At 29.1% G+C, this 11,435-nt stretch overlaps 2 protein-coding genes across 2 annotated transcripts; both read right to left on the bottom strand.

Moving 5' to 3' along the window:
- Window positions 1-3,751: 3,751 nt before the first annotated feature.
- Window positions 3,752-4,953, bottom strand: LOC149518211 (uncharacterized). The gene is made up of 3 exons (XM_089764365.1): window positions 4,778-4,953; window positions 4,240-4,573; window positions 3,752-4,147 (listed from the first exon to the last, which is right to left on the bottom strand). The coding sequence occupies exons 1-3, from the start codon at window positions 4,778-4,780 to the stop codon at window positions 4,056-4,058; spliced, it is 429 nt and encodes a 142-aa protein (XP_089620491.1). The 5' UTR covers window positions 4,781-4,953; the 3' UTR covers window positions 3,752-4,055.
- Window positions 4,954-8,962: 4,009 nt separating this feature from the next.
- LOC111277827 (uncharacterized) lies at window positions 8,963-10,201 on the bottom strand. Its single transcript, XM_022864243.2, has 3 exons — window positions 10,134-10,201; window positions 9,599-9,932; window positions 8,963-9,503 (listed from the first exon to the last, which is right to left on the bottom strand). Exons 1-3 carry the CDS (start codon window positions 10,134-10,136, stop codon window positions 9,412-9,414), a joined length of 429 nt encoding a protein of 142 aa, XP_022719978.2. The 5' UTR covers window positions 10,137-10,201; the 3' UTR covers window positions 8,963-9,411.
- Window positions 10,202-11,435: the final 1,234 nt, after the last annotated feature.

The following is an 11,435-nucleotide window of genomic DNA, read 5'->3' as shown; positions in this document are numbered from 1 at the left end:
ATTCCAACACTGAATACCTGTCAGCCTCCTTGCCAAACTTTGGGCCCAAAATTTTGTCAACCACAAAAGTCCTTTATGATCCCTTAAAAAACATGAGATTTGGAAACTCAGTTGGCTTTATAAACTAAGCTTTCAATTTATATAGCAAAATAGGGGAAATAGAACCCAGAAGAAAACCTGCCTGCCAAGCACGAAAATTTTTTAAAAAATTGAAGCTCATTGCCGAAATCCCCTTTCCAAATCCCTTGTAGTTTTGAATCCCCATCACATCACACTGCCATTACAAAACAAAAAAAAAAAAAACTACCCGAACCAAAACATCTCTCCCCCCCCCCCAAAAAAAAAGCAATAACCAAACGGGAACCACGTCGCCACAAGTAAAAATACATAAATACAAAAAAAATTTAGGCCCAAATTTTAAAACCTGATCTATATTGTTTTAGGTTAATTTCTGCAAACCAGAGGTCAGATTTGTGTTCAATGTGTTGAAAATGGCAAAGAGGTAATTTTAAAAAATTTTCGACCACTAACAATGGCAGTTGACGGCGGCATCAACTGTGTCGACGACAGCGGTCGTGATGATAGAAGGCTATTAGCTGGCTATATTTTTAGTGAGAACGAGAGTGTGAGAGAGAGAGAGAGAGAGAGTTAAAAAGAAAAATGAAATAAAATTTTTTTAACTTTTATATTTGAAAAAAAAAAAAAAAGGCAAAATGGCGTCCATTTAGGGGAAGCATTTACACACTGTTCGGCAACCCGACTTGGGATCCATGCTATCAACTCGAAAACTTATCCCAAAACCGATCCATATTATCTTAAACAAAAGATATAAACAATATATTAAATAATATATTAATACTCATAAGCTATTTAAATTTAAATTACATAAAATTTAAATTCGACTCGTTTATTATCAAGTAGAGTTCAAGTTCGAATATAAATAATCAAATTTTTATCGAATATAAAAATTAAACTTTTATCAAATATAAGAATTAAGCTTATTTTTACATGTTAATTGAATTTAATCGAACAAATTTGAGTAACTCGATTTTTATCTCGAACTAAAAAAAAAAACTCAATCAAGCTCGAGTCAAGTTTTAACTTTTAAATTTAGAGTTGAATTCGAGCTTAATGTTGTATCAGCTTAAACTCGATCGATTACACTCTTACTTCGAACTAGATCAAATTACTCTAGACTACTTCAAAATAGCTGAAACATGTTGAACCGGTCGGATTGCCTTTGGACCAATGGCCAAGGGTGTTTTTTTTTTCATAAATTTTTATTTTTTTCATAATTTTTTACTTAATTTTTAATATATTTTTATTATTTTTATTTCTATTTTTGTATATTTTTATTTTATTTTTGTAGGAACTTTGTTAGAAAAATAAAATAAATTTGAAAAAAATACTAAGGTAAAAATTAAAATATCAAATTTTTCTTAGAACAAAATTTTGAAAATATTTAAGAAGAAGTTGAAATATCAAACATTTCTAAATTCTTTAACAATAAAATAAAAAAATAAAAATAAATTAAGGAGAGAATTAAAATATCAAATTTCCTTTAGAATGAAATTTTAAAAATATTCAGGAAAAAATTGAAACATCAATTTTTTCTAATATTCTTCAAAAATAAAATAAAATAGACAAAATCAATTAAGGAAAAAGTTAATATAAACATTTCCTTATTATAAAATTTAAAAACAATGTTAAGAAAAAATTGAAATATTAATTTTTCCTAAAAACTAAAAAAAAATTTTTTGGATCTTCTAATGATAGAATTACTAGAAAGTTGTAATGCAAATTACTAAAAAGTTGCAATAATAATTTTTAAGTAAATTTTAGGGAAGATATTATTTTCTAAATACTACTAAAATATTAAAGTACTTAAAAAATTGTCTAACATAAAAGATTTTAATAAAAAATAACTAATAAAAAATATTTTTTTAAAATCCAATGACGAAACTCTTTCAAGAGTATCAATAGATATCTTCAATACTCTTGAAGTAAGACAATATTTTTGAATTTCTACTAAATTATTAAAGCAATTTAAGAATAATTTTAAATATTAAATTCTTTTGAAAATAATTTTGAGAAATTTTGTTAGGCTTAATGGATAACATATAATTAATTAGTACTATTTTCAAATGAACATTACGAAGGTATTATAATATTTTTCATACGTAACCTTACTCTCAAATTTAATTTTGATTCGTAGACCATAAAATTTTTTAAAATAAATCTTAATTAATTTTAAGGTTTATCTAAATATGAGATCGATGGACAATCATACTTAAAAAGATTAGTAGCAATTCTTGATTATTACGTTTACTTATTAAATTTTTAAACCGATACGTTATAATAGTTATATTTCAAATAAGTGAAAATTAGTAATTTAATTAAGCTAAAAATACCATTCAGCAACTAAATATGCACCCAATCGAGTCTAAACATCACCTTAATTGGGGCAATAGGTTTTGGTTAATATATATTTCTTTTAAATTAATTTTTCTTTATTATATTTATAGGAGTTGGATTTTTTTTTTACGTTTAAAAATGTTTTCATTAGCCACCAGTGTATACACAGTACATGATATGTGAGATTGACTTTATTTGATCACCAATTTATTTAAATTTACATCTTAGGATTGAAATTAAAACATTATATTAAAAAAAAAAAGAATCGTGTCATGATTTGTGAGAGATTCGTTGATTGGGTCTCCTCTGGTTTGCTTAATTTCTTCCCCTTTGATTTGTTGGATTTCCTATGGTCCTTTTCCAAAACAGAAAAACACGGACAAAACTTTTCAGTCTATAATTGGGATCCACCAATTCTTAATTACATATTGATTTATCTTCTTTATATCACTAAGTACTCCAACTATTTTTAACTATATTATATACTTGAAGTGGTTGACAATTTTACTAATCCTGGAAAGAACTCACATCCTTCACGAGATATGACCAAAGTTAATGTTAAGGCAACCATAGTTTTCTTATACTTTGGTGCAACTGAAAATGAAATAACCGACCATAAAAGAACAAAATAAAATAACCATTTATTTCTATTCTTTTTCTTCAGACCAATAGAGAATCTAATCTTTATTGATGGCCATGTGACATTGGAGATAATATGACCATGCCTCACCTTAATCCATCCCTAGGACCAATTTGAGGATTTTTCTTTTTTTTTTTGGGAGGGGGGGCTTTGGGAAAGAGAGGATTTAGTTGACCTTAATCCAGATTTAATCCATCCCCCAATCCTCATGGCCTCAGTATGACCTCTTTATACCATAAAAATAAAAACCTTTCTTACATTTATAATTTCACATAATCCCAAAGCCTTTCCTATCAATTTAATCATACAATTCCACTATGCCGATCATCAACCCAAATAATTTTCAATTTTCCCTCTATTTAGTAACTCATAACAGATGAAACCCAAATAAATAACTACTTCAAAAATCAGGCTACAAAAATCTCATTTAAGTTCACCTGGAATCAATTAAAATAGACCCTAGCTTCATTACTCAATCCAATCCAACACCATCCCATTTCTACGAGCATCAATTTTTTACTCCTAAAAAGAGATTAGCTATCAACTTATGTTGATATAAGTGGTTAAGCAAATTAATTATTTTAAGTAAGAGTTTAGTTTTGAATTTTGTAAATGGATAAAATAAACGCTGGAAAAATTTGTCCTTCTTTTAGAATTCAACCTTACCTTAATTTTAAATTAATCAAAATTCAAAATAATTATTGAATATCAAAAGATCTCATATAAAAAAAAAAGTTGCATTTATATTTTTAAGTAATCACTCCCCAATCCCAATTTGTTTCGGCAGCAACTTCTAGATTGATAAATACACACAAACCATGCTTTCAATGTCTAACACAAAAGTGAAGTACAAGCAGTTGAAAACAAATTAAAACCCAGGTTTGTTATTTCTTGTAAAAGGAAAACATAAGGCAAATAACGACCATCACCGTATTCACGGTGCTCGGCACTGCAACCGCAGCCGTATCCACCAGGAACACCACCGTTGTTGCCAGCTATATCACTTCCCATCACCGTTCGTTCCTTCAAAAGCCGCTATCACGGTTTCCTCATCCAGGTTCTGAGTGTTGATAAGGTAGTTAATATCCCCTCCTGCTCCAAAAACCACCATAAAATCATTTATCAATTTTAGCGGAGTTGGTTTCGAGAAAACATTGATTAATTTTTCCCATTTTTTTTGTTACCGTAACCGCCGTCAACTCCTCCAGCGTTGTTTCCCTCACCGGCGCCACGGCTCATCACGGTTACAATAGCGTCTATCATAGCTTTCTGGTCATCAAAATTCTTGTTAGCTTCAGCTTCGAGGAAATCAGCGACCAATTTTTCCTCGACTTCTTTCACTGCGAGCATTCGATCCTTCTCTCTCATAAGGATCCATCTTTCTCTCTCCTTCGCTTCCAGTGCAGCTCGATCAGCCCTTAGCGACTCTTCCATGAGCCTTGTCTTCTCTCTCTCCCTCCCCAACTCAATTTCCAAAACGCGTAGGGTAAACTCGACGATATCTTGTCCTCGTGGATCCTGTTTGAATGAGTTTGTATTTAGAAAAGAAAAAAACAAGGCAACAGTAATTAAATACTACCACTAGCATAAAATGCATGAAGCCGCCATATTCAAATAGAATTTAAGGCCTCATTAAAATTGGAAAATTTAAATTTGATCCAGAATAAATGAAAAAAATAAAATATATCTATATATAGTCAATTATAGAAATAGAAATCTGACCATTTCAGAAAGATTGCAGCAAAGAACTGATCCAGTAATCGGAGAGTATTGCCAGCCAAAGCAAAGGGGAGGAGTGACAAAGGTATTAAAAGAAACCCCAAGGGCTTTAGATGTTTTTGTGGTTTAGAATATAAGAGATGGGACCCATCATTTCACAGTTTTCGGGTTCGGACAAGTTTTTGGCGCAGACAGGATCGCGCGTCTCATCCGACGTGGATTTGGTTAAAGTCAAAAGATCTTCCGTCTTAATCATCTAACGCCCAAAATCATCAGAACATTAGGTTTTCGATTCACGTCGGGTTCAATTCCTTGAATTGATTCCTATTTTTTTAAGTTATGATCGATTGAGTTGGTAGAAATTTATTTTATTTGTAAGATTTAAATTAAATTTGATTTTTATTATTTTTAGTGAATTATTTATAAATTTAATATAAATATTGATTTTAATTTTTAAATCAAAATTAATTGAATTGATAAAATTAAATATTAATTAATTTATAAAATTTAGATTCAATTTTTACCGTTATTAATGTCTTTCAATGAATAATATAAAAATTTAAGATAAAACCAGTCTCTCAATCGTGTCATTTATTCTAACTTTGAAATAAATAATAAAAAAAAGTCTCCTCTCACGTATCACATTAAATTTTTTCTAAAAATGCAAACTAAAAAAATCAAGGAATATTTGAGTCGCTAGAAGCCTATTATCAATGAATCACGAGTCGAGTAAGTCTGACTTCGGCTGACACAACTAAACGACTACGATACATTATAAAAAATATAGAAGACAGTAGTAATAAACTAGAAACTCACTAGCACAACATCACAGCCGATTAGGATAATTCGTATGATTTTATCATATAAAAAATTATATTTATATTATATTTTATATAAAAATTATTTATCATAATATATATTAACACAAAAATATAAAATATATATTTTTTAATTTTGTTAAATATATTTATGATTTTTTAAATTTTAAGTTATATTATCTTTATATATTTTATTCATATTATATCATTATATCATATTTTAAATTATTAAGTTTATATTTAAGATTGAATTTACTTTTTTCTATATTCTTAAAATATATATATGTAAAGGGTATGAGATCATAAATCTTCAAATTTTAAGTAGTAAATCAAAAAGATTTATTCTCATCGATCGTTAGGTTCTTTTCTATATAGAAAATGCAATCTCATCCTTGGATTCTATGATTGACCAATCATGTACGCTTCAATACACATTGACATTACAACAAATACTAATAAATTTAAGCAAAACAACAAATCACTGTGATTAGATCGATAATATTTGTTGGTTAATGGTTTATTTGGAAGAGGCTTTGTTGCAAGAATATTATAAAAGTCAAGAGGTACGTTGTTTCCAAACATCACATGGTGACAAACAATTTTAGGACAACCCAAAGCCATCTTTCTCTTTTACAAAGATAAAAGCATTACAATTCCAACCTAAAATATTAAATTAAATTAAATTAATGGCGAATTCATCATCATTGACGTTGTAAAAATACTTTTACCAAAATATAGGTTAAAAGAAATGCATGTTTTTCCCTTTTTTTCTTTTTATCTTCTCAAGCTCCACAAGAAATGAATTCATCATCAAATTGAATTAATCAAGCTCTGATCGATGAGGGTATATACCTAGGAATGCCACTTTTGTTTCAATAAATTCTTGTTTTATTAGGGATGGCTTTTATTTTTCCAACTTTGCAATGGATATTTATATCTTTTGTTTGTTCAACACTTCATTATTTTCAAAAAAAAAAAAATCTTCCTTGTAATCTTCAGTTCTCGTATGTGACTTAAAATGATTAATTAAAAAAAAAAAAGAACTTAGCTTTTAATATGTTATATATAAAATATTTAATTGTTTAATTAAGAGTTTTTAATGTAAAAAATATAAAATTAAGAGAAATTATTTGATATACTGACAATGAAATTTTTTAATTTCATAAGCAAGATTAAGATGATGACATATATTTCATTTTTTTTAAATAATTTTTTTAAATAAATACTAAAAGATATGTGTCAACATTTTAATTCTATTTGTGAAGTTAAAAAATTCTACTGTGAATGTATCAAGTAATTTCTCTAAAATTAATATACAATATAAAACCCTATTGTTTATTAAAAAATAAAAGAAAAGACCTAATTTTAGAATAATTAAATTTTTAAAAAAAAATGGGATAGAGAGAATACAACACTTTTTTAAATCATAAACATTAAATTAAAAATTATAAGCCCATCAGTGTTTTTTAAGCCAAAATTACCAAAAAAATTAATTATAAATAAATTAAACCTAAAACCTATATGAAGATCCTAGAGACAACTTGTCTATCCTCTGCTACCAAAGAAGACTAATTGAAGAGATCATTTAGTCAAATAAGTCATATTTCAGAATTGATTTTGTAGTTTTTTCAAATTAGCAAGTTTCAGGTTTTCAGGATTTGGGTCCAACTTTAAAGCCCTGCCTTCAAATTCTGTGCGCTTACAGGGCAGGTCGAGTTACCAAACTACTTGAACAGATAGGCTCCTGACTACTGACAAGCAACGATCTGAAATATGTTAGCTTTGCCATATAACCTGCAAAAACCAAACCTTCATTAATGTTAAATCTATGAAACCTTATATTTTCTATGTTTTGATGAATCATTTGTGTCAAACTGATTGCTTCAGGTTGTTGATAAAGGAAGAAAAAGATACTGAAAGCAAAATTCATGATCAAAGAAATGTTCCCAGTTCTCTTTTCTTTTAATTTGATACTTAACTCTTTCAATTTCTTTCTCACTTGCCTGCAAGTGAGAAAGAAATTGAAAGAATTGAGAGGAAAAAATATTGGAGAGCCTGATGCAAAGAAATGATAGAAAAATGCATGATAGATTTATTGAGAGGAGGAAGGTTTTAGGATACAGATGAAGAACTAATGAAGAGATGGGATTCAATTTATAGAGGATAGAGGGTATGAGTTGCTAGGGCAACTCTTTGGGCATAAGAGCCCTCCAGTCATTTTCTTCCAGTAAGAGGAGGCCTAGGTAAGACAAGGCATGATCTGATTTTTACGTAATAAAATTTTTAAATTTATCTTAGAGATTCACATTTAATTTACCAAGTGTTATTTATTTTTATCCGAAAATTTTATAATTTATTTCACAAAAAAAGTTTAATAAATGTGTTTAAATTATATTTATATATTATAATAGATCTTTGAAACATCTTGATATAAAATATGAGATTGAAATGTCACAAATTTTTTTTGTTAAAGCTTTACGTCCTCATCAAACTCAATATAAAATATATATAAAATTAGGATTACACAAGATATTAAGACTTTTAAAGATGACAATGTAACTTTCATTGTGTAACACTTAATTCTATCGAAATTCAAAAGGAGATTTTCATGGTATAACACTTGGTTTTCATCTTACTATTATCCATTTTAATACTATTTGTAAAGATTTGCTCTCAACATCTCATTATTTTATTTTATAAAAAATACTTTATAAATATTAATTTAAATATCTATTTGAATATCATAATAGATATTCAAAACATACTCATACGAGATTAGAATATAACATTATGAAGTTGGTTACTGACTTTTGCTCTTTCACCGGCTGGCTTCATCTTAATTTCTTTCTTTGTTTTTCCTTTGTGTGTTGGGCCTGCAAATAGAATTGAACAATCCAAAAGAAAAAGGACAGTCTGGTTTCAAATTTAAAAATGAAGCTGAATGGCTGATGTTCCTGGTAAAATAATGGGTGAGAAGTGAGAACTAAACAATGCAAAAATATTTGTTTTTATCTCTCATTCCTTGATTCCTTTTACATCTACTTTTCCAAGTGTTCCATGAGGAGCATGAGGCCGGTATGGATAAGTAAGATGGGCCTTTATTGTGGGCCTCTTTCCTAGAGAAAGTGAATAGCAATAATAAGACAATATAGGAACCATACACTAATCAAAATAATGAGCCCAAAGCAAGGCAGCCTTGGATTTCCATTCTGTTAAAGAAAACCCAATTCAGAATCCAAATCCAAGATGGTTAAAAGGGTCATTTCCTAAGCAAAATCTTCATTAAATTTACCTGCAAGACAATATCATTTTCATTTAATTTCTCCAAGGCTTATTAATTATCTAGCTAGTATGTGTATGTATATTTTTATGGTCGATGGTATATATTATGGTCTTCGGCTAAAGTATTTTACCTCAATCTGGCCCTCGTCATTAATACGTTTTTGGCATAGAACAAAATGCTTCAACGACATGATATTTGTCAAAACTTTATTAAAATTGATAACACTTATTTGACCGACGCTTGTAACTGGATATAACACCCGTAAAACAGCATGGTCTGAGAACTCAACAGCCAAATTCACAAAAAGAAATAGTAACACTTGCTAATAGCAACGGTTTTGACTCAAAAACGGCATATTACTAAAACTCTAACCTTAATGACTTGCACCATTATTTGAAAACAAATTAAAACCCAGGTTTGTTATTTCATGTGAAAGCCAAAAATAAGGGACATATCCACCATCACCGTATTCGCAGTGCTAGGCACTGCAACCGCGGCCGTACCCACCAGGGCCACCACCGTTGGTGCTAGCTATATCATTTCCCATCACCGTTCATTCCTTCAATAGCCGCCATCACGGTTCCCTCATCCAGGTTCTGAGTGTTGATAAGGTAGTTAATATCCCCTCCTGCTCCAAAAACCACCATAAAATCATTTATCAATTTTAGCGGAGTTGGTTTCTAGAAAACATTGATTAATTTTCCTTCTTTTTTTTTTTGTTACCGTAACCGCCGTCAACTCCGCCAACGTTGTTTCCCTCACCGGCGCCACGGCTCATCAAAGCTACAATAGCGTCAATCATAGCTTTCTGATCATCAAAATTCTTGTTAGCTTCAGCTTCGAGGAAATCAGCAACCAATTTTTCCTCGACTTCCTTCACTGCGAGCATTCGATCCTTCTCTCTCATAAGGATCCATCTTTCTCTCCCCTTCGCTTCCAGTGCAGCTCGATCAGCCCTTAGCGACTCTTCCATAAGCCTTGTCTTCTCTCTCTCCCCCCCCAACTCAATTTCCAAAACGCGTAGGATAAACTCGATGATATCTTGTCCTCGTCGATCCTGTTTGAACGAGTTTGTATTTAAAAAAGAAAAAAACAAGGCAACAGTAACTAAATACTACCACTAGCATAAAATATATGAAGCCGCCATATTCAAATAGAATTTAAGGCCTCATTAAATTGGAGAATTTAAATTTGATCCAGAATAAATGAAAAATAAAATATATCTATATATAGTCAATTATAGAAATAGAAACCTGACCATTTCAGAAAGATTGCAGCAAAGAACCGATCCAGTAATCGGAGAGTATTGCAAGCCAAAGCAAAGGGGAGGAGTGACAGAGGTTTTAAAAGAAACCCCAGGGCTTTGGATGCTTTTGTGGTTTAGAATATAAGAGGTGGGGCCCATCATTTCACAGTTTTCGGGTTTGGACAAGTTTTTGGCGCAGACAGGATCGCGCGTCTCATCCGACGTGGAATTAGTTAAAGTCAAAAGATCTTCCGTCTTAATCATCAGAACATAAGGTATTCGATTCACGTCCGGTTCAATTCCTTGAATTGATTCCTATTTTTTTAAGTTATGATCGATTGGGTTGGTAGAAATTTTATTTTATTTGTAAGATTTAAATTAAATTTGATTTTTATTATTTTTAGTGAATTATTTATAAATTTAATATAAATATTGATTTTAATTTTTTAAATCAAAATTAATTGAGTTGATAAAATTAAATATTAATTAATTTATAAAATTTAGATTCACTTTTTACCGTTATTAATTTCTTTCAATGAATAATATAAAAATTTAAGATAAAACCAGTCTCTCAATCGTGTCATTTATCCTAACTTTGAAATAAATAATAAAAAAAAGTCTCCTCTCACGTATCACATTAAGTTTTTTCTAAAAAAAAGAAACTAAAAAAAACCAAGGATTATTTGACTAGCTAGAAGCCCAGAATCAATGAATCAGGAGTAGAGTAAGTCTGAATTCTGCTGACACAACTAAATGACTACGACACATTATAAAAAATATAGAAGACAGTAGTAATAAACTAGAAACTCACTGGCATAACATCACAACCAATTAACATAATTCGTATAATTTTATCATATAAAATATTATATTTATATTATATTTTATATAAAAATTATTTATCATAATTTATATTAAAATAAAAATATAACATATAATTTTTAAAATTTTATTAAATATATTTATAATTTTTTTAAATTTTAAGTTATATTATTTTTATATATTTTATATGTATCGTATTATTATATCGTATTTTAAATTATTAAATTTATATTTAAGATTGAATTTATTTTTTTCTATATTCTTAAATTATATATATATATATATATATATATAAAGGGTACGAGGTCATAAATCTTCAAATTTTAAGTAGTAAATCAAAAAGATCTATTCTCATCGATCGTTAGGTTCTTTTCTATATAGAAAATGCATTCTCATTCTTGGATTCTACGATTTGGAGCTCATGTACGCTTCAATACACAGTGACATTACAAAAAAAACTAATAAATTTAAGCAAAACAACAAATCACTGTG

This window comes from Durio zibethinus, chromosome 7 (genome assembly GCF_047325235.1).
Source record: "Durio zibethinus cultivar Kanyao isolate XHJ-2024 chromosome 7, ASM4732523v1, whole genome shotgun sequence".
NCBI lineage: Eukaryota > Viridiplantae > Streptophyta > Magnoliopsida > Malvales > Malvaceae > Durio > Durio zibethinus.
This window is presented reverse-complemented; position numbering and strand designations above follow the sequence as displayed.